Raw genomic sequence first — 24,858 nt, 5'->3', positions numbered from 1 at the left:
GGATGCGGGCTTCAAAACATGCTCCAGTATGTATCAAGGATGCTGAAGTAAAGATGTTTGTGAGCTTCAAGTTCCTGGGTGCAAATATCGTAAATTTATCCAATCACTTTGATGCTAATGCCAATAAAGCAGACCAATTCCGCCGCTTTCTCAGAAGGCCAAGGAAATTTGGCATGTCTTCAATGACTCTTACCAACTTCTACAGTTGCACTATAGAAAGCATCCAATGTGCATGCATCACAGATTGGTATGCCAACTGCCCTCCCGAAGATTTATGAATGCAGCCCAGTCCATCACCCAAACCAGTCTTGCCCCCAACCCTCCAACTCCCCATCATCAATTCCATTTCACGCTACCTCCGGATAGCAGCCAACACAATCAAGGTCCTGTCACATTGCAGGCATTCTCTCCTCACCCCTCTGCCAGAAGATACTAAAGCTTGAAACCATGTAGCACCAGATTCATGAACTCTTCTTCCCAGACATTATTAGACTCTTGAACAAATCTTTCATATACTAGCGATGAATTCCCGGTGTTCCAATCTATTTTGCGGAGGCCCTTTTAATGTACACTTTCTCTGTTATTGTAACACTATATGTCCTGTATTCACATTTATTTTTCTCTTTTGTGGATATGATTTACCTGCATTGTACACAAATAAAAGGTTTTATTTGGTACACATAAAAATAATAAACCAATGCTATTACCATTAACATTGGATGTGAATTTTTTTGATACTCAACCCAACGTCTTCATATATGAATTTACACTAGCAATGTGTCAGTAGCCTAGCTCTCGCCATAAGCATCTGTCTGGCTGTGGAATGCATAACACCAGCCATCATATTTGGCAATGCCTAATATTTGGGAGGGCACTGTTGCCCCCGCCAGGGCTTGCACGGCACTTTTTCAGCAATCGGAGAGGTAAGTGGTACCGCTAGTGGCATACTCTGCTATCTGATGCAAAGCTCAGAGTGATCAAGAACACTCGCTGAAGCAGAAGGCACTCTGAGGTAGAGCTACTTGGTGCATCTGTGGCTGACACCACTGGCCGCCTGCATTCGCCTGTGCCTCACATCATTCTTGAGTGGCCCTGCATGGGAAATTGACAGAAGATCTACTTTTTTCATTCAGAGGCCCTACCACTTTAAAGATACCCTGTACATTAACTTGACCATCCAGTGATAAGCACCAGCTTGACAATCCAGGGCCTCATCACAACTCTGTGGACCAATATGCTTTAAGGAGACAATATGGGAGCAGAGCCAGTGCTAATACCAATACCTCGAAGAGCCAGTTGGATCGAACTCAACTCAAAAACAATTTATTACCTAGTAACGAACCAAAATTCTGTTTCCTTCGATTCAGGTTGGATGGCCAAGCTGAAGTGCACATCTGGTAGTTCCCTTTAAATGTAAAAAGGAAAAAATAACATTACTAAAACATTAAATTTAGATATGTATAACTGATGGCTTTACTGTTCAGCAGAGACTAAATAAACTTTGTGTAGCTACTACCTGACGGATGAATGGGATTGCTCGGGTCTTGTGGTACATGTTCAACCAGGTGGGATTGCAAGGCATCCTGCAAAACAAATCAAAGCACTTTGAGATGAACAGCAAACATATCAGAACTTACATGTTGGAAGACGTTATGAAAACGTCTGAAAAAAATTAAAGAAATTAAGATGAAGATAGACACAAAAAGCTGGAGTAACTCAGTGGGACAGGAAGCATCAAAGACCGTAGAAGGCGAAGATAGACCATTCCTGCAAAATCCAATGGACTGACGTGGAGCACGCAGCGGAGTGGAACCTCCGCCATTTTGGGAAAACGACTCCAACTTCCGTAATGCCTAGCGCGCGCGTGCGTGTGTGATAGAACTCATCTACCAAATTCATAATTCAGTTAATTTTCTTTTAAAATGTTTTCCTCCCTGCCAGAGGTGCTGCTTGTCCCGTTGAGTTAGTCCAGCATTTTCTGTCTAGCACATTAGTCCATCCGTCTACCAATCCAATAGGCACTTGGGTGCATATGATACATCTCAGCTGTTGCTCTAATAAATCGGAAGGAATTTAACACAAGCGCTTCAAGCATTGCGAGAAAGTCACTAAACAATTTAAACCTATTAACTCCACTAATTCTGGACAAAAAAAAAAATCGGTAGCCCTATGGTGTCGACATTCCTCTCTGTGTTGGGGGAATATTGGGATCTAGTCCCGTAGTTAGACCAAGTGCTGGCTTGTCGATCGCTTCACCCAACACCTCCGCACAGTTCACATTAACCAACTAGATCTCCTAGTGGCTCATCACTTTAATTCCCCTCCCATTCCAAATCAGACGTTTGTGTCCTGGGCCTCCTCCATGGCCAGAGTAAGTCCCACCGCAAATTGGAGGAGCAGCACTAAGATGGCGGAAAACAATTACCCATGACCTACTATGGCTTTTTCGCCGAGTGAACTATCTTGCTCTTGCTCTAGTATCTTTGGGAAGCATCTCTGGAGAGAAGGAATGGGCGACGTTGTGGGTCGAGACCATTCTTCAGACATGTCTCGACCTTAAGAGGTGGACAAAGGAAGAGAAAACTGCTGTGATTCTGATTTTGATTTGATCTACTGTGTCCGATGTTCAAGGTGTGGACTCGTGTATATTGGCGATACCAAATGTAGACTGGGCAATCATTTTGCTGAATATCTCGCTCAGTTGGCCTCAGTTGTCTCATCTCCCGGTTGCCAATCACTTTAATTCCCCTTCCTATTCCCACAGTGATCTTTCTGTTGTAGGTGTCCTCCTCTGTCAGAGTGAGGCCAAATGCAAATTGTAGGATCACCATCTCATATTTTGCTTGGGCAGCTTACAACTGTGGTATAATTAATTTCTATAAATTCAAGTAACCCTTGCATTCCCTTTCTCTCCATCCCTTCCCCATCTAAGTTGTACCAGCTTTAAAGTCATCTTGTTGGGTCACATTGTCTGTACTCGTTCTAATGTGCAAGGCCTTTCTGCTCTGCACAAGACCTTGAGCCAAGTACTTGATAAACCACGTGTAGTAAGGAACTGCAGATGCTGGATTAAACCTGTGTAACGCGTTTTCACCTAACACACAGCTAACAATGGCCTGTTTCCTTTAATCATCGTTACTTTTTTGCATATCTTTAATTTACTCGTTCTATATCACTCTCTACATCACCGTCTGTACCTCTCTTTTCCCTGTCCCAGACTCAGTCTGAAGAACGGACTCAACACGAAACGTCACCTATTCCTTTTCTCCAGATATGCTGTCTAACCCGCTGAGTTATTCCAGCACTTCATGTTTTGCCCAAGATTCCAGCATCTACAGATTCTTGTTTCTCCTCCTAATCGGGAGTCTTTTGCCTGAAATGTTAACTATTTCTCTCTCCACAGATGTTGCCTGCGGCCTTTTTTTGCAGCATTGTGTTTTTTCTTCAAACTTACAGTATGTTTTTTTAATTTTCAATCAATGATAAACATATGATTGGTTGGTCGCACACCAGCTGATGGCCAAGGGATGTATGGAGAGCTCTGGAATGCCACAAGCTCAGTCTATCAATCGCCATGAAACCCATCAAGCTACAGGCTTTCAAAACATGTCCATTCACTGAGATGCTCAAATTGAGAATGAGGTTGGAATAGGACTAATTTAATGAGCATGTACAAGTTCTTCAACTTTATGTCATTGTAGATGCTGTGCTTGGGGTTTGAGCATCACACCAGATACTACTGCCCATGTCTTTCTCAGTGGTACAGAGAATTGGTTTGGGAGGTGCGGTCAGAATAGCTCAGATGAGTAACTGCATTAAATTTTAAAAGATAGAATGCACTGTAGCCACCACGTACCTGTGGAGTTCCCCAGTTCCCAGAATTGAATGCCTTTTCTGTATATTTCATCTTACAAAATCTGAAACCTTCTCCAGAGGTTTTCTCAGGGGGCGTACCATGTGAAGCAGTTGGATTATTTGAAACTGTGGAAGTACTGGTTTTATTCACATTTTTTTCTGATGCAGAGCTACTTTCTTTGTGTCTGGAGCATACGGATTTTGAATGTGCATTCTCCACTTGAGAATTTTCAGCAGAGCTAGATGAATGGGTAGGTTTTTTTGAAGAATTGGGGGACTGGAGAGCTATGGGTATTGGTCCCCGTTTCCACTGACAAGAAGACAGTAGCTGTTGTGGCAGTTCAGATAATTTTACGGTGCCGTTTGAAAAACTGCATGGCTCAAAATAAACTGCAGGTACTTTGGTACTTTCCACACTCAGCATTTTGGCTTTATCTACTCCTATAGGACTGATTAGTGGCTGCTTGGTAACTGCAGATAAAGTTGCATCCACTTCATTAATGGAACTGTTGTTCCGAGTTTTATTTTGTAAATTACAATTAGTTTCACCATCCCATCCTTCTGTACCTAAAAATTCTTTCTCTTTTTTACATTTTAGTCCATCACAATCAAGGATTACTGGGTTTACTACATGGTTATCTTCGTAGTCATCTGGAGGCTCTTCCTTGACAATAATTTTAAAAGGCTCTTCATGGTATTCAGATGATGCAACACTGGATGGATTTGTTGAATAAATATTCGGGAGGCATTTAAATACTCCTACAGGACTGATTAGTGGCGGTTTGGTAACTGCAGATGAAATTGCATTCACTTCATTGATGGAGCTTATGCTCGTAGTTTTATTTTGTAACTCACAATTAGTTCCACGGTACCATCCTTCTGAATTTAAAAAATCCTTCTCTTCTTTACATTTTAGTCCATCACAATCAAGGATTACTGGGTGTGCTGCATGGTTATATTCATAGTCATCTGGAGGCTCTTCCTTGATAATAATTTTAAAAGGCTCTTCATGGCATTCAGATGATGCAACAATGGATGGATTTGTTGAATAAATATTCTGGAGGCATTTAGCTACTCCTATAGGACTGATTAGTGGCTGTTTGGCAGCTGCAGATGAAGTTCCATCCACTTCATTGATGGAGCTTTTGTTCATAGTTTTATTTTGTAAATCACACTTAGTTCCACCATCCCATCCTTCTGAATCTGAAAATTCCTTCTCATCTTTACATTTTAGTCCATCACAATCAAGGATTACTGGGTTTGCTACATGGTTATATTCATAGTCATCTGGAGGCTCTTCCTTGACAATAATTTTAAAAGGCTCTGCATAGTATTCAGATGATGCAACATTGGATGGATTTGTTGAATAAATATTCGGGAGGCATTTCAAGATGCTGCAGAGAAATAAAAACAAAGGACTGAAGCAAAATACACACTGAAAATGAAAAATGGTCAAAATGATTTACAAATAGCTTCTAATCCAACTAATGAAGCATTGCATAACACTTTCAAATGAACAGAACATGACACTAACAGAAATGTTACTAGATTGAAAAAGGATTGTATCAATTAAGAAATTGGAGAAAAAGAATAGTGATGTCCTGGAACATAACAAAATTACAGAAGAGGTGGGCCTGGCGATGTTGAAGCGCATAAAGATGGATAAATCCCCAGGGTCCGACGAAGTGCATCCCAGGACATTGTTGGAAATAAGAAATTGGTATGGTCCAGGCAGAGTTTTTTTTTGTTTTAATATATCGTCACAGGTAAGGTACTGGAAAATTGGAGAGTGACTAATGAGACTTTATTTAATAAAGACAGAAACAAACCTAAATCAATGATGGCAAAGTTACTGAAGGGAGTTATGAAAAAACAAGATCTATCTACATTTGGTGAGGCAAGGATTGCATAGCCTCATGAAGTGCCTCATGAATTTGATTTGAGATTTTTTGAAAGGGAGACCAAGAGGATAGATGAGGAGGTGGTCGACATGCACTTCAGCAAGGCTTTTGACAAGGATCCACATGATAGGCTGGTCCACGTTAGGGCACTTGGGATACAGGGCGAGTTAGCCAATTGGAATCAAAATTGGCTTGGTGCAAGGAAAGAGGGTGACAGGGGAGTTTTTGTTGCTAGATTGGAATCCTGTGACCAGTGGTGTGCTGCACGGATCGGTGCTGGGTCCCCTGTTATTTGTCATATATATTAATTGATATATTGGTTATTCTGTATATGACACCAAAATTGGTGATGTGGTAGACAGTGAAGAAACATAAAAAAATATGTGCAGGAGTTGGCCATTCGGCCCTTCGAGCTAGCACCGCCATTCAATACGATCACGGCTGATCATCTGAAATCAGTACCCCGTTCCTGCTTTTCCCCCATATCTATTGATTCCTTTAGCCCTAAGAGCTAAACCTAACTCTCTCTTGAAAAAAAATCAAGTGGATTGGCTTCTGCTGCCTTCTGTGGCAGAGAATTGAACAGATTCATAACTCTCTGGGGTTTCTAAAGCTAAAACAGACTTTAGATCAACTGGGAAATACAACCAAGGATTGGTATATGGAATTCAAATCAGACAAGCGGAAGTATTGCTTTTGGGAGGTTGGACAGGACATATACAGTGAATGACAGGGCATAGATCATATATAGTGAATGACATGCATTGTAGCACAGCGACCTAGGGGCACAAGTACATTGCCCCTTGAAAGTGGCAACTGAATAGACATGGTGGTGAACACCTTGACATGCTTGCCTTCATTGGATGGGGCACTGAGCACAAGAGTTGCACTCTATTATACAGCTGGAATAGTTCATAAATCATAGGAGAGGAATTAGGTCATTCGGCCCATCAAGTCTATTCCACCATTCAATCATGGCTGATCTATCTTTCCCTCTCAGCACCATTCACCTGTCTTCTCCCCATAACTCCTAACACTGTTACTAATTAAGAATCTGTCAATCTTCGCTGTAAAAATTGACTTGGCCTCCATGGCCTCTTTTGGCAATGATATCCAGATTCACCACCCTTTAACTAAATAAATTCCTTCTCATCTACTTTCAAGAGGTACGTCCTTTAATTCTGAGGTAATGGCCTCCAGTTCTCGACTCTCCCACCAGTGGAATCATCCTCTCCACCAACTCTATCCAGGCCTTTCACTACATGGTAGGTTTCAATGAAAACTGCCCTCATTCTTCTACACTCCAGCGAGAACAGGCCCAGCGCCTTTAAACACTCATCAGGTTAACCCAATCATTCCTGGGATCATTCTCATAAACCTCCTCTGGGCCCTCTCCAACGCCTTCACATTCTTCCTGATATTCTTCATCCATCCTTAGCCCAAAACATCCCCCCCCATACTCCAAATACGGTCATACTAATGTCTTATATACGTTCAGCATTACATCCCTGTTTTTATATTCTAGTCTACTTGAAAAAAATTGTAGCATTGCATTTGACTTCCTCACTGCCGATTCAACGTACAAATTAGCTTGTTGGGAAACTGCACCAGCACTCCCAAGACCCTTTGCATCTCCAATTACTGCATTATCTCCCCATTAAGAAAATAGTCTACATCTTTAATCCTACTACCAAAATGCACAATTCCATTCTTCGCTATATTGCATTCCATCTGCCACTTCTTTGCACAGTCTTCCAACCTGTTGCAAAGTCTTTCTTGCTGAATGGCAGAAGGCAATGGCGGGTACCAAATTAAATTCAAAACCTGACCAGATGAAGAATGTAGAAGATAGCATCTGATGGTTATTTTTGGCAATGGAAAACTACTACCAATTGGGTTTCACAGAGTTTTACGTGTGCGGACATGGCGTCGCAGGACGAGAAGCCGAAGCAAAGAAGTGGAAGCCAAATTACCGAACGGAAGTTAAGCCGAAAAGACAATTAACCTTAAGGGCGGGATGCCTAAAAGCCAACTAACAGAAAGGGTGGGACGCCTAAAAGCGAACTCACCGAAAGGTTGCTATGCCGAAACACCATCTAACTGAAAGGCCGTGTCGCCTAGAAGCCAACTCACCAAAAGGCCGCTGTGTCTAAAAGTCAAATAACAGACATGACATCGCCGGGGGGGGGGGGGGGGGGGGGGGGGGGGGGGGGGGGGACTTGTCAGCGATTTGTCTGGACCCCCGCGTCCACCACGTCACTGGCCGGGGGAGACGGGAGGGTGGGGTCATTTTCCCACACAAGACTGCCCTGGCTGGAGGGTGACTAGGCACACTGAACGTGAGCATCAAGTTGTAAGCGGCCGAAGGAGAACATCCCTCGGGACAGCCCCCATGCTTTTAGGCATCCAACCCTTTCAGTTGGCTTTTAGGCGTCCTGCTCTTTCGGTTAGTTGGCTTTTTGGCTTGGTAAGTTTCTAGATATTTGCCATTTCGGCTTTGTTTCCATTCAGTTATTTGGCTTCCACTTCATTGCTTTGGCTTCTCGTCCTTTGACGCCACGTCCAAGTACCGATTTTTTTGTACAATATATTAATGCTTTAAAATTTAAATAAATGGGGTGTTAAACAAGTTTGTAAATAATACAAAAAATGTCCATGTGATTGACAGCGAGAAAAACAGCTCTAAGATGCAGCAAGATATTACTTGACTACTCAGTTGAGCACAAAAACGTCAAATTACGTTGAATCTCAAGGTGTGAGGGAGAGATGCAATAAAAGTAGAGGATAATGAAAACTGTGGAGCAACACAGTACCTTAGGAGTGTGTTGACAAGATAATTAAAAAGATAGTGAAACAGGCTAGGTTGAGTAGTGCAATACAAGAGCAGGGAGATTATGCCGGAATTATATTTGACCACTTAAATACTGCAAACAGTTCTAGTTTTGGAGTCTTAAGATTAATACAGCATGGAAACAGGCCCTTTGGCCGAACTCGTCCAGGCCGACCTAGATTTCTCATCTTAGCTAGTCCTACTTGCCCACGTTTGGCCGTTATTCCTCTAAACCTTTTCTACCCAAGTGTTTTTAAAATGCTGTTATAGTACCAGTCTCAACTACCTCCTTTGGCAGCTTGTTCCATATATCCACCAACCTCAGAGTGAAAAAGTTGCCCCTTAGGTTCATATTAAATCTTGCCCCCTCACCTTAAACATATGTGCTCGTCTTTTTCCTATCTATTTCTCTTATACTTTCATACATCTCTATAAGATCACCCTTCAACATATTGCCAGTCTAAGGAATAATGTTTTAGCCTGCCCAACCTCTCAAGCTCAGCCCCTCAATGCCTGACAACATCCTTGTAAATCTTTAATGGCATCCTTCCTATTGCAGTGACATCACAGAAAAATTAGATTACACTGAATAAAGTTCAAAGGAAACCTATGAGGATAGTCATGAAAAAGATTGAATAGGGTGGGTTTATTTTCTTTGGAACAGAAGCTGCTGTAGTGACTTAAAAATACTGGAATATGTATTAAAGAGTAGGACTACAGATCTATTGCTGGAAGGTGAGATTAGCCAGGATAACATTTACAAACCATGAGTATACAAGAATCAAATGGTCTATATTGTTAATTTTTGAGATTATGTTAAATCTATGTCTCACTCCTCACAGCTTGCAACTATTCAGTTACCTGCATAGATACATAGAAAAGGTTTCAGTACTTCACTTATCATCCGAGACCACTGAGATTCTCTGGAGATGGGGGGGGGGGGGGGGGGGGGGGGCAGCCTGTTATGGACACGTTAAAATAATTCTTTCAAACAAGCTGAAGACCTACATAATAAATTTCTACCAAAACAAAATCAAGTTTGTGTACTTTAAATAAACCTAATCCAATTAAAATGAAGTATGTTTCACATCTGTTCCAAGGCAACAGCTTTCAACAAGCCACTTGAGGGAGATATTAAGCATGTGACACAAACCATTCATTATTTTAATTACTTGGAGATCTAGTGAGCAAAACATTTCCCACACATCAAATCTTCAACACATCGCCCAAAAATTCTGTTCTGATCACAATCATAGTAAGACACATCACCACTTCCAAACAAATGAGTATACTACACAAGGTTTCATCTCATACATTTGTTCAGCCATCTCAAACCTAAACTTCCTCCGATACAGCACTGACCTGCCAACACTGCTACTAAGGTTGTAAATGCACTATACAGACAGTCATAAAACATTTGCAGTTCCAAAAGAGGCATCTGACCTGCTGCAGTAGTAGAGCTATCCAGGCAACTGCTCGGTTTTCCACCGTCTGCAAATTATTCTCACTTGTGCCTATCCCCTATTTATTTTCAAAAGCTCTGATTGCAAATTCCAGTCTTAACTACCTTTTACTTCAAAAATAGTTTCCTCACATCATCCTTTGCAACTTTTGACAATATTTTGAATCTGTACTTTGTGGTGCTTGTACCATCTACTAATGGGAACAGTGTCTCAATATGAACATTTACATCAATACTCCCATATGCAGATTTAACAGATGAAATCTATAAGTATACACATTATGTTAACCAGATTGATAAAAAATTCACAATACTTTGATTTGCTTGTAAGACGAGAGGCAGAAGCAATAAGACGAGCAATGTTGATTTTCTCAGAGAGCTCCTCCACAGTCTCGATGTCCATTGCCTCTTCACTGGACGTTGAGTCGAACTGTGAAAACATTAAGGATAGTAAAGCACGATACTGACCCTTCACGCACTATCCAAAACACTACATTTTTGAAGAACAGCATCAGCCCTTTTCACACTTTATGGAAATTAAGTATAAACTTGAAATCCATGACATGTCATCTTGCATTTGTCACTAAAATAGACTGCCTAGAAATTGGATTTTTAACCTTTTTTGACAAGCTGAATCATTTTTGTATTTTGTACTTCCCTGCAAGAACTTGCAAAATTGATTCAAAAAATCCTTGATGTGGCGTTGGTGATTATCATCTCGAAAGAGTGCAGTTCAGATTCAGATTCAACTTTAATTGTCATTGTCAGTGTACAGTACAGGGACAACGAAATGCATTTAGCATCTCCCTGGAAGAGCGACATAGCATGTTCACAAATCTTCTGCTAATTTACTGCACACGAATTCTAGAAATGGATTAGTCCTTAAAGGCAGAGATATTCTCCAATAGAAACAAATGCCAGGATGCACAGTGTGAAAGAGGGAAGAGTGACGTTGGTGCTGTAGGGCCAACATGAGAAAAAGCTGTGCACCACCTCCTATGCAAAAAAGTAACGATGATCATGGAACAGTGGAGCCCACAACAGTCCACTGTTGGCTGTAGGCTAGGTGCTAACAAGTTATAGGCAATGAAACTCAACAGAATGACTACTAGGGTGGGAGAGGTATAGAGAGAAGGGATGCAAGGATTACTTAAAGTTAGAGAGATCAATGTTCATATTGCTGGGTTGTCAACTGCCCAAGCAAAATATGAGGTGCTGTTCCTCCAATTTGCATTTAGCCTCACTGGACAATGGAAGAAGCCCAGAACAAAAAGGTCAGTGTAGCAATGGGAAGGGGAGTTAAAGTGTCCAGCAACTGGGAAATCACGTAGGGCAGGGCGACAGAACGGAGGTGTTTATCAAAACGATCACCCAGTCTATATTAGCTCCTACTGATGTATAAGAGGCCACACCTAGAACAATGGATATAGTAAATGGGATTGGAGGAGGTGCAAATAAACCTCTGCCTAACCTGAAAGGACTGTCGGGTGTCCCCGAACAGAGTTGAGGGAGGAGATATAGGGACAGGGAAGATGCTGAACATGTTATCTTTCGTTTCCCTTTCACCTGACATTCAGTCTGAACAAGGGTCTTGACCTGAAATGTAACCTATTCCTTTTCTCCAGAGATGCTGCCTGACCGACTGAGTTACTACAGCATTTTGTGTCCATCTGTAATATGCTATAGTTTAGAAACAGGTGGAAGCCTTATTAAAAAGATTGCTTCCAATCAGAAGGAACTGGAATATGTAGGATTCAAAACGTGATGCTGCGGGCAAACTACAAATGGTACTCTGAATGGTATTGTATGGAGGAACTCTGAGAAAACGAACAGTGCTTGTCTTATTGCTTCCGCCCCTTGTATTACAGATACACAACCTTTTATCCGAAAGCCTTGGGACCAGACACTTCTCGGATTTCGGAATTTTTCGGATTTCGGAATGGTAGATCTTTAATATAGATTAGGTAGGTAGCGCGGGAAAGTCTGGAGCGGCTGCCTCCTCCCCAGGGAATCATTGTAAATCATTGCTTAAATGTTAGTCAGTTAGTTTGGAGGGCATTTATGTGGTGGTGGGGGGGGGGGGGGGGGGGGGGGGAAGGGGGGGGAAAAACTTTAATTCTAGTCCCCTACCTGGTCGGAGATGCGGGGAGCGGGCAATGCCTTTCCGGGTCGCCGTGCGGTAAGCTCCGGAGCGCTTTGGCCGCCGACTCCCAACATCGCGGAGCTGGGGGCTGCGGGCGGCGCCGGTTGGAGCTCCGACCCCGGAGAACTCGATCCCTGGCTCCGCAGCCCCAGCTCCGCGATGTTGGGAGTCGGCAGTGGCGCAGCGCTGGGATACCAATAAGGAGCGGGCGATGCCTACCGGGTCACCGTGCGGTAGGCTCCGGTGCGCTGTGGCCGTTGACTCCCAACATTGCGGAGCTGGGGCTGCGGGCGTCCGGCCGCGGGCGGCGCTGGATTTGGAGCGCCGCGGAGCCAGGGATCGAGTTCGCCGGGGTCGGAGCTCCAACCTGCGCGGCCCGCGGCCGGATGCCCGCAGCCCCCAGCTCCGCGATGTTGGGAGTCGGCGGCCACAGCGCTCCGGAGCTTACCGCACGGTGACCCGGTGAGGCATTGCCCGCTCCCCGCCTCACCGACCAGGTAGGGGACTAAGAATTAAAGTTTCCCACTTCACCCATCCCCTTCACCCCTTCACCTCCCCCTTCATCCCTTCAACCCCCCCCTCCTTCAACCCCCCCCCCCCCTTTAATCCCCCCCCCACCACATAAAAGCCCTCCAAACTAACTGACTAACATTTAAGCAATGATTTACAGATGTTTAAGTGTCTCCCCGATCTCCGGGGAGGAGGCAGCCGCTACAGTAGTACAGACCTGGGTTGACCGTGGGTCGTTTCGGGTCAGGTTTGGCGCCAAACGCGAGCTTTGGTGTGCAGACGACATCCTGGAAAAAATATCCGGTTTTCGGAGCTTTTCGGTTTCTGGAATTTCGGATAAAATGTTGTGTACCTGTACAAGCAAATCAAAGTAATGGACAAATACTAGCGTACAAATGACTTTCCAGCTATTATGATGGCATTTGACACACTTTTCTGTCTTTGAGGCAGCTGCAGTAGAGTAACTCCCACTGGCTGAAGGGGAACAATACGACTTGTATTGATATTTTTACCAACACCATTAACAACAAACTTAGCCTGTGAAGTAGTTTTAACAGGTACCTTTGAAACCACTGCTGGAGTAGGATGTTCTAATGCATTTTGATGGTCCATAGTATGATCCTCATCGTCCACCTCACTAGCTGAAGGCGGGGAAGGAAATGCATCAGTCTCCTGTTTAACTTCTGATGATGGATCAGCATTTACATGGTCCTCATCTTGTACACCTTTAGTCACCGTTGTCTCAATAAGCTCAGAATCGGCAACATGAATTTTCTCTAGCCCAGGTTCAATCAACTTATCTTCTGACTTGTTATTCTGGTTGGCAGTCTTCTCAAAGCCTGTTTTTTCAAATGACTGTAAACCAGATGACTGATTCACAAGCGTCAATGATGGTCCAGCAGTTATGAAGACATTTGTCATATTTATCGGTCCTTGAGGCAGCTGCAGTAGAGAAAGTACCAGTGGCTGATGGGGAACAAGATGCCATGCATTGATAGTTTGACCAACACCATTAACTGCTACAAATGTACGCTGTGAAGTAGTTTTAACAGGTACTTCTGACACTCCTGCAGAAATGGGTTGAGGAGTAGAGGTTTCCTTCAAAGCAACGAAGGCTGGTTTTACAACAGTGGTTGAATGTGGCCCCCTTTGTGGTATTATCCCTTTACGACATGGAGTGACAATGCTGGGAGAAGAAGCCACCGAACAAAATTTTGTTGGGGTAGGCAGACGATTCCCACTCAATGAGCCTTAAAATATGAAAATAAAAAAGAGGAAATGTTAGATAAAACAAACTTAGATTAAAAAAAAAATAGAAATAAGTTAGAAGTTTGTGCTGTCCAGTCCCATATTATGGTAAGTGCAATTATCTTGTACGGAATTGTCTGGGTTGACTTCCACTTTTGTATATTTATCTTAACCGTATCCAAACGTTTAATGGTGAGACCAGAAATCATATTCTTTTTGGAACAGGAATCATATTCTTTTAAAATCTTTTTATTAGTTGTTTTTCCCCAAACCAAAAACAAAACAACGAAAAAAGATAAACATAACAATTATTTTGATACATAGGGATCAGGATTACATAAATAACAGGTATAACCTAAATATGAGTCCAGTGTCAAAATACACATTGAATATAGACTTCCTGGTCTCTATGTAAATATAGTTAAATGTTTAAAAGAACATATATAAAAAAACAAAAAGATAACAAGAAAAAAAAAGAAAAAAAGAAAAACAGAATCCGGGCTGCAAAGAATTTCAACAATTCAAGTCCCTGTTTGTCGTCAAGTCCGTTCCACCGTATAAAGCTAAAATAATTATTATAATGGAGAGGGGACAATTTATGTTGTGTGAAAATGTTGAATAAATCTTCCCTATGTCCTATCAAATTTATCCAAGGGGTCAACAATGTCACTCCCAATATTTTCTAAATTTAAACATGATATAGTTCCAGAGTACCAATTGAGTGTGGTCGGAGGATTAGAGTCTTTCCATTTAAATAAAATAGCAATAATGTGGTAAAACTAATCAACCGATGAGCGGAACGGCACAAATTAATAGAATCTAACATTGGTAGCCCAAAAATTGCAGTAATAGGATGAGGTTGTAAATCAATACCTAAAACTACAGAAATAGTATCAAAGATTTCTTTCCAATATTTTCCAAAAGTGGGCAGGACCAAAACATATGGGTCAGTGAGGCCACTTCAGAGTTACATCTGTCACAGGTAGGATTTATATGACCATAAAAACTAGCTAACTTATCTTTTGACATACGAACTCTGTGAACCACCTTGAATTGTATCAAAGCGCGTCTTGCACACATTGAGGAAGTATTAACTAATTGAAGAATCCTCTCCCATTTCTCAATAGGTAGAGAAATTTGGAGTTCTTTTTCCCAGTCATACTTAATTTTATCAAATGTGCCTATTTGTAATTTCAAAATCAACTCATAAATAATCGTTATTAAGCCTTTCTGATAAGGGTTCAAATGTAATTTTTTTTCCAAGATTTCGGTTTGATGTGGTAACGGAAAAAAGGGTATAGTCTTCAAAAAATGTCTAATTTGTAAATATCTAAAAAAATGTGTTAGGTAGATTATATTTATTGGGAAGTTGTTCAAAAGACATAAAACAACCATCAAAAAGTAAATCATGAAAAGCTATTAATCCCTTCCTCTTCCATAACAGAAAGGCTTGATCCCAGTACTAGAAGGTTGGAAGAAAAAATTGGATATGATAAAACTCGATAAGACAAAATCATTCAATCCAAAAAACTTACGAAATTGAAACCATATTCGGAATACATGTCTTATTATTGGATTAGTCGTATATTTATTCGATCTCATAATTGTAAATGGTAACGAGGCCCCTTGAATAGAAGCCAATGATAGCCCTTGCATAGAATCACGTTCAAGATTTATCCATCCTGGTCATTGGGGAATCTTCTAGATCTTTCATCCAAAACGTTAAATAACAAGCATTAACAGCCCAATAGTACAATCTGACATTCGGCAGTGCCAAACCACTGTCTTTTTTTGATTTCTATAAGTATTTTTTACTTAGTCTGGAATTTTTATTCTGCCAGATATGAAGAAAGTTTGGAGTCAATAGTATCAAAGAAAGATTTAGCAATAAAATTGGTATTGTCTGAAATAAATACAAAAATTTAGGTAGATAAACATTTTAATAGCATTGATACGGCCAATTAAAGATAAGGACATTGGTGACCATTTAGTAAACTGTTGTTTGATATGGTCAATTTGAGTCGTAAAATAAATCCTTGGGTTTCTTGGTAATCTTAATACCTAAATAAGTAAAACATTTCGGAGTCAATCTAAATGGAAACTGTCCATAATTTGAAACTAAGTTGTTTAATGGGAAAAAGCTCACTCTTACTAAGATTTAGTTTATAACCAGAAAAACGTCTAAATTGATTAAGTAATGCTACTATTGCCGGAATAGATTTCTCAGGGTTAGAAATGAATAATAACAGATCTGCATAAAGAGATTCCCTAATAGCGGTGGCCAAAGGTTCCAAAGCGATATCAAACAGTAAAGGACTTAAAGGACAGCCGTGTTTAGTACCTCGAAAGAGCCTGAAAATAAGGGGATCTCTGATTGTTGGTAAGTACAGCTTGATCCAATAAATACATTTTGGACCAATCTTAAATTTTTCTAGTGTAATGAACAAGTATTCCCATGCTACTCTATCAAACACCTTCTCAGCATCAAGTGAAATGACATAGTCTGCAGTTTTATTTGACGCTGTATATATAATATTAATTAATCTCCTAACGTTAAAGTACGAGTAACGATTTTTAATAAAACCAGTCTGATCTTCAGAAATAATTTGCAGTAAAATATTTTCCAATCTCATAGTTAATATTTTGGAAATAATTTTTGGAATCTACATTTAACAGTGATATAGGTCTATACGATATCACTTCAGTAGGGTCTTCATCGCTTTTAAGAATTAAAGAAATAGATGCTTCATAAAAGTATTGTGGTAATCTAAATCGGGAGCTTTACCAGAATTAATCGAGAGGATTGCTTTCTGTATTTCTTCCTCTGTGATGGGTTCGTCTAACAATAGAGACTCATTATGTGGTAAATTTGGCAAGTTCAGTTTCTTTGAAAACTCATGCATTATATTGGAATCAGTAAGAAATTCTGATTGGTATAGGGAGATATAAAATTCCTGAAAGGATTTATTAATTTCATCATGGTCTACAGTCAGTGTACCATCCCGTTTACACACTTTAGTAATCTGCCGATTAGCGAGTAATTTAACAGATTTTCGCCCTGTATATAAAATTGTCTTTTGATTTTAAGTAGCTGATTCTCAATCGGTGATATCAATAACAAATCATGTCTCAATTGAAGTTCAACTCTATTCTTATAGAACTCTAAACTAGGAGCTTTGAATATTTTTTACCAATTTCTTTAATTTCATCAGCCAACATACGTATTTCATTTTGAGTTTATTTTTTAATCCCGTGGAGTTTGAAATAATTTGCCCATGAATATATGCCTTAAAAGGAATCATATTAGTTGATGAGAAGAGTTTATTTTTGGCTCCTTTACGTTGACAATTATTTAAACTAAAAGCTATGAAAATACGACATTACATTTATTATTGTACATATACTAAAAAATATTCAGCAATTAACACTTTAATCCCTACAAAAAAGGGTTTAGAAGAGGATGGCAAAGGAGGTGACACAGCAGCCCAATTCCAAGCAACTATATATACACAGTAAATTAGTGTCTCTCAATAAACCTGACTAAGCATCGCTGAACTGTTAATCATGAAGAAAAAAGATAATCTGGACACCATAAACCAGGAGTGTGCAAATGTTCCTCTGAGAATGGAATACAACGTAGCAAAGTTAAAGCTAATTTACAGATTGAGTCAGTGGTAAGGAATGCAAAACCAATGCGAGCATTTATTTTGAAGGGACTAAAATATGCAAGCAAGGAGGTAATGCTGAGGCTTTATCAGGCTCTGGTGAGGCCACATTTGGAATATTATGAGAAGTTTTAGGTCCCATATCTGAGGAAGTGCTGAATTTGAAGAAGATCCAGAGGCCATTAATGAGAATTATCCTGGGGATGATTGGGTTAACATAGGAGAGTTTGATGGTTCTGTGCCGACACTCACTGGAGTTTAGAAAGATGAGGGGTGATTTCATTACAACCTACTGGATAACGAAAGGCCTAGATAGAGTGAAAGTGGACAGGATGTTTCCAGTAATGGGAAAGCGCAGAACAAGAGGGAACAGCCAAAGAATAATGGGACGCATCTTTAAAAAGGAAATGAGGAGAAATGTCTTCAGCCAAAGGATTGTGAATCTGTGAAATTAATTGCCACTGACAGCTGTGGAGCAGGGCCATCTTAACGCACGGGCATGCTGGGCACTTGCTCGGGGCCCCACGAGCATAGGGGCCACATGCTAATCTATCTATTGTAGAAAATGTTATTGTAGAACATGAAAATGGAGAAGAACATCGCAAGTGCGTGCCGGCATATTTGATTCCACATAAAGAAACTGGAAGTGTAGGGGCCCCAGTGCACTGCTTTACCAAGAGGCCTATAATGCTGTTAAGACGGCCCTGCTGTGGAAGCCAAGACACTGGGTATTTTTAAGGTGGAGATTGATAGGTTCTTGATTAGGAAGGGCGTCAAAGGTCATGGGAGAAGGCATGAGAATGGGGTTGAGAGGGAAAAATTATTGAATGGCAGAGTAGACTCGATGGGCTGAATGGCCTAATTCTGCTCTTATGTCTTATGATATTATGGAAGAAGCCGTTTGTTTGTCAGTGTTTAGTGAGAGGACGATTTGTTTTTCCCTTACGCCATTCGATCAGAGAAATCCCATTGACCTCATTCTGTTTATTTTCCTCCAATCTATTCCCTCTCGTGTGCTCATCAATTCCTCTCCGATTCTCCTACCACCTATCTGCACTAAGGGCAATTTCCAAGTTACCAATTAAGCAAACAGCCATCGTCCTTGGGATACAGGAGGAAACTGCCTATTCAGAAAAAATCCAGTGGCCACAAGGAGAACATGCAAACTCCACAATGACAGCTCTGAAAGCCACAATCAAACTCTTTTTTCTCTTCCTTTTTCTTGGAATTGCAATCCACCACAATCAGTAAATCTCAAATTTCTTTTGACTTTAACTTTCTTATGGCATCACGTTCATGGTGGTCGTTAGAGCTATTCTATTCTCCCGTGTATTTTTCCTGTAACATATATACGCTTTTGCATGGCCATCAACTTTACCCCATGTTTCTCCTACCTTGAACCTACACGGGATAATTATAGTAGCCAATTAATCTAATAACCAGCATATAAATTAAATTAAATATCACAAAACTAATTAATCAAACCTACATAAATGAGAGAACAGGAGATATCTTGCTGCTGCAATGTATAGGAGCTTGTGAAGGTCATTACTTACGCAGTAAATGCCTGTGGCTCAAACAATTTAGACATTTTGCAACAGTCCAAGCCACAAACATGCATTAAGCCAGTGAGGGCGAAATTTATTAGAACCGTTTGTTCCAAGAGGCCTAATTCGCCCATCCCTAAGATTAAAACATTTAGACGGAACACAAGAAGACAGACCAGATGGTAAGAATGCAAGTGAAAGGTGTGTGGAGAAGCCTTGAACTCGGTGTTTGGTCAAGTTAATTTGAACCTTTTGCAACCTGCGTGCACATTGCAAAAGAGACTGTAACTCTAGTGAGGGAGTTAAAAGTGATGCAGATATAGTTGTATTGTTAGAGGGATAGACAATGCCAGAGATGAAAAGGCTTAGATGCCTATGAAAGTGCTAATAGTCAAAACTAAAATGGAGTACTTCTTCTACAAAAGCATGGGTTAGTAGAACAAAAGAATGGCTCGGTACCAAGTCTGAATGGCTTTGCAAATTATGTGGAACATAATATGGAGGACAGGTTGTCGTTTTAAGGCATTAAGATGGAAGCCTGCGTAATAACATGTGTTCTTTCAAGGCCATAAAGAAGCCAAGATAGAAAAAATATAGCTGGCGCCCCAGAGATAAGTAATAACTTGTTATTGGATGAGCTTGATTTGGACCCTGTTTTTTCCTATATTCTGAAAGGCGATAGAATGTTCATCATGCCATATTCAGACTTGGTAGGAGTGTTTTACTGATAAGAAAAATCGATAATTGTGCCAATTCCTTTGTTTTGTGAGTGGAGCCCGAGAAGCACTGAGCAACATTTGTGCCCATTGTAGATTTTGCCACTCCCGTCTGACGAATCAATTAAAGATTGCCATGGTTTACCTTTAACAATTTTGTTGCTATCTGCTTTTTAAGAAACAAACTTTGACACCTATTAGGGCCAGGTGAGGAACACTAATCGCTAACTAAAATCCATTTAACAAAAAATTAGCAAATAGTTAAAATTACTAAAGCAATTAAATTTGACAGTACTAAATAATTAAATTAATATAAATTCCTGACTGGACCAAAGGGGAAGAATCCAGCAGTCAATGTATCTACCAACGGATACAGAGTATCTTTTGAAATTTTATGCAACAAGGGGCTAAATAAAAAGAACAAAACAGAGGCAATAACTTCTGGATTATTATTAGAGTCATGAGTAATTTCGCTCAAAGTTAAAACGTTCAGTTAGATGGTTATGTGAAGCACAGACTGGTGCGGGAAAAGTGGTTTCCATTTATGAGGCACAAACACGGTTATTAGAGAAGGAGAGAGTCCTCCTGTTGTCAAGCATTGTACCTTAACTAGTTATTAACTAGTTTTAGTGATAGGGAGATAAATAAGACTTTAAACTAAATAAAGTATGGGAACAGTGGTACGAAGTGGTCCTAGAATGTTACAGGGTAACTGTGGAAGCAGAGTTAGGGGGGAAAAAGGGATAAGATTGGCCAGTTTGTGTTAGGAAAGAACAGAAATGTTAGCAAAAAAGAGCTGAATCAGGAAAATGTGACAATGACAAATAGGTCTTCAAATAAAAGTGTTAAGATGCCTTGAAAAAATGAATATAAAGGTACTGTATCTAAATGAGCAAATTATGTGTTACAAAGTGGACAACTTGACAGTGCAAAATAGGGATAAATGGATACAATAACGCTTGCATTGCAGCTTCAGGGTAACCATGGATGGCAGTTAAGTATTCAATAATTAGGACAGACAGGCAAACTGAAAAGGAGATGGAGAAAATAATGAAGTCATTGCAACAGTGAGAAATGATATTGGTATTAGTGCGATGGGAAGAATTGCTTAAGTGTGGACAAGAAGGCATGTTGGCCCATGCTAACCCAATCAGAGCAATGTACAATGTAAAAAGTTGAATTAAGAATCTTTTCCTGAGAGGTCCATTAAAGAAGAATGACCATAAAAAATATCAATCTTTATTAAAATGGAAGGTGATGATGGACAAACAATGGCTAACATTTAATGAACAATTGCAGGAGCTAATGTATCCCTGCCTGGCATAAAAGTAGTCATGAGGGATAATTAATGCTCTCTGCACAACAATTAGGATCCCAGTAGGCTATGCTGCTTTAGCACGCATAGTATCAAGGCTAGAAAATAAACTTTGAGTGCAAGGTGAAGGATTCAATTAGCATGCCCCAAGTAAGGAACCAAGAGGCAAATTGAATAATAGAGTACTAATGAGTGAGTTTGATAATCTAGAGACTAAATTGTTAAACAGATGAAAGTAATTCCTGGATTACTACCCAAGACATATGAAAGGTAGCATCAAAGAATAGTGGGAGACAGCCACTTCAACTCTTAGACCACTGGATGCAGTAATAGCTATCGACTGGGGTGGTACTGAGAACTAAGCAAGAATAACAAGCCTGTTTTTTTTTTAAATCTCTCATGTGGGATCCGTTGGCAAATCATAATACAATGCCCATCCTTAATTGCCCACACATCTAAGTGGTAAAAGGGGTGATTTGGAGTAACTGAATGGCTTGCACTGTTATTTCAGAGGTCACTTAAAAGTCAACCACATTATTATAGTTCTGGAGCAAAGAAATAAAGCAAATGACTGGAGTAAAAATCTGCAGGCCAGATCAAATACAGATAGCAGGTTTTTCCCCCAAAGTAATATGTTTCAAGGTTATTATTATAGATTGTAGGACTTTTCAAATTCCTGATTCAATTAATTAAATTTTAACTAAAGTATCTAGATCTTTGACCTTTAAGGACCCTAATATCAGTAGCTGTGTGCAACAACCACCATATTACTTTTCCAATGAGACCAACCAATTTCATGGTTGTAGGAACAAAAAAAATTCAATCCTCAATAAAAATTTCAATATTCATTTAAGATTATTTTTCAGCTGGAGAATTGAGACACAGGACAGTCTCAGATGGATATTAGCCAGTGTGAAAAGGGAGGAGTTTTTTTCACTCAGGACCACAAATCTTCAGTGTTCTCTCACTGAGGTAACCGTGAATATTCAGTAAGACTATATATAAATATTCAGCAATTGAGAATTATACCACTTTGGACTCCGGGAAAATCAAGGGAAAGGAATCTGATAGCAAAGTGAAGGTCAGGGTGATGATTGTCTATGACCATAATGAATCGTAGAGCAATTTTGAGGGGATCATGACCAGCACTAATTTCTACGTCTTACAATTTTGATATAATTCCCAAGCGACACACATCACAATGATACTTTCATGCATTTAATCAAAACATGACTGTTTTAGAAATCATCAAGACAAGACACGTTTCTCAATGAATGATCAAAATTAACAACATTAATCAAATATTAAAGCAAATATTAATTTGCAGGAAGTTAAATGCTTAAATCACTGCAAAGTCTGACAATTAAATTTGTCTAAAATTTAGTTTATAATCCAAGTACACACTATGTAATATTAAAATAACAGGAGTTCACCTTTTTCTCATCCCACTTCAAGATTTTATTCATCCAAAAACAGTGCATGAACAATGATGCAAAAGATGAACAAAACCAATAAAATCTTCTAAATGTCTTCTCTGAGATTCAAAAGCAGAACTCACCTGGATTCCATACAGCAGGAGTGACCTTTTGGTGGAGATTTGGTTGAGTCACTGGTCCAGAATTTGGTAGAGGCACAAGTTCGACAATCTGGCCATTTGGGTATTGGAAGAGTTTCGCACCTGGACGTTGCAGATTCTGTGCAGGCCGGGCAGTAGTGTTGGACTGCAGTGGGATCAAAAGAAACTGTGGCCCCTCAGTTTTTGTGGATTTAGACAAATCAGGAGTGCAGTTGCAAGTTTCAGGATGTTTAGATACTCCTGTCATAACAAAATGCAATATGAATGCATCAATTACTGCGTGTCTGCTTGGCAAAAATAGAATTTCTTAGCCCTAAAGAGGATATTTAAACAACGCAACAATACTGCTTAGATTACATACAAAATGAATAATCAGGTTGAGAGTACGGTGGCAGGGTACCATCGTCTCCTGTGTAATCATTACCGCAGCAGTGGTCAGAGTCTTCAGGAGTAGAAATAAATATCTGAGAAGTGGACAGCAAGAGATACAGTGCCTTCCATAATGTTTGGAACAAAGATCTATCATTAATTTATTTGCCTCTTTACTCCACAATTTGAGATTTGTAATAGAAAAAAAAATCATAAGTGGTTAAAGTACACATTGTCAGATTTTAATAAAGGCCATTTTTATACATTTTCATTTCACCATGCAGAAATTACAGCAGTGTTTTGACATAGTCCCCCCACTTCAGGGCACCATAATGTTTGGGACACAGGAACATCATACAAATGAAAGTAGCCATGATTAATACTTTGTTGCATATCCTTTGCATGCAATGACTGCTTGAAGTCTGCGAGTCATGGACATCATCAAATGCTGGGTGTCTGCTCTGGTGATGCTCTGCCAGGCCTGCATTGCAGCCATCTTTAGCTTATGCTTGTTTTGCGAGCTAGTCCCCTTCAGTTTTCTCTTCAGTATGTAAAATGCATGCTCAATTGTGTTCAGATCGGGTGATTGATTGGCCACTCAAAAATTGGCAATTTCTTTAGCTTCGAAAAATTTCTTTGTTGCTTTAGCAGTATGTTCGGGACCATTGTCTTGTTGTAGAATGAAACACCAGCCAATGAGTATTGAGGCATTTCTTTGAAATCGAGCAGATATGATGTGCCTATACACTTCAAAATTCATTATGATACTACCATCAGCAGTTGTATCATCATAAGTGAGCCAATACCTACAGCAGCCATACATGCCCAAGCCATAACACCCCCACCGCTGTGTTTGACAGATGAGGTGGACTGTTGTGGATCTTCGGCAGTTCCTTCTCTCCTCTATACTTTGCTCGTGCCATTACTCTGATAAATTAATCTTTGTCTTATTTGTCCACAAGACCTTTTTCCAGAACTGTGGTTGCTCTTTTAAGTACTGCATGCCAAACTATAACCTGGCCATCTTATTTTTGCAGTTGCATCTTGCAGATGCAGTGTAGCCTCTGTATTGCTGTTGAAGTCTTTTGCAGGCAGTGGTCATTGACAAATCCACACCTGATTCCTGAAGAGTGTTTCTGATCTGTCGAACAGATGTTTCGGGATTTTTCTTTATTATAGAGAGAATTCTTGTCATCAGCTGTGGAGGTCTTCCTTGGACTGCCTGTCCCTTTGCGATTAGTAAGCTCACCGGAGTTCGCTTTCTTCTTAATGATGTTCCAAATAGTTGATTTTGGTAAGCCCAAGGTTTGGCTGATGTCTCTAACAGTCTATTCTTGTTTCTCAGTCTCATAATGGCTTGTTTGACTTTCATTGGCACAACTTTGGTCCTCATGTTGTTAAACAGCAATGAAAGTTTCCAAAGGCGATGGAAAGACTGGGTGCTGAGAGCTCTCTTATACCTGCATTAGGGCGGCATTTAAACACATCTGAGCAATTACAAAAACCTGTGTAGCCATGTGTCCAAACATTATGGTGCCCCGAAATTGGGGGACATGTATAAACACTGCTGTAATTTCTAAATGGTGAAACTAAAATGTATAAACATGGCCTTTATTAAATTCTGACAATGTGCACTATAGCCACATCAGATGTTTTCTATTACAAATCGCAAATCGTGGAGTGCAGAGGCAAATAAATGAAAGATGAGTCTTTGTCTCAAA

General features: G+C 40.2%; 1 protein-coding gene across 4 annotated transcripts in view; it reads right to left on the bottom strand.

Moving 5' to 3' along the window:
* The window catches only part of LOC129700483 (MAX gene-associated protein-like), a 153,275-nt gene that overhangs the window by 77,401 nt on the left and 51,016 nt on the right, over window positions 1-24,858 (bottom strand). For all 4 annotated transcript variants that reach the window (XM_055641004.1, XM_055641005.1, XM_055641007.1 and 1 more), the window contains exons 6-11: window positions 22,751-23,008; window positions 13,263-13,951; window positions 10,363-10,478; window positions 3,857-5,249; window positions 1,517-1,583; window positions 1,331-1,405 (exon numbers count right to left, since the gene is read on the bottom strand). In XM_055641004.1, the coding sequence (XP_055496979.1) occupies window positions 1,331-1,405; window positions 1,517-1,583; window positions 3,857-5,249; window positions 10,363-10,478; window positions 13,263-13,951; window positions 22,751-23,008 (2,598 nt within the window). The remainder of the gene's footprint in view (window positions 1-1,330; window positions 1,406-1,516; window positions 1,584-3,856; window positions 5,250-10,362; window positions 10,479-13,262; window positions 13,952-22,750; window positions 23,009-24,858) is intronic.

Source organism: Leucoraja erinacea, chromosome 9 (assembly GCF_028641065.1).
Source record: "Leucoraja erinacea ecotype New England chromosome 9, Leri_hhj_1, whole genome shotgun sequence".
Lineage (NCBI taxonomy): Eukaryota > Metazoa > Chordata > Chondrichthyes > Rajiformes > Rajidae > Leucoraja > Leucoraja erinaceus.
This window is presented reverse-complemented; position numbering and strand designations above follow the sequence as displayed.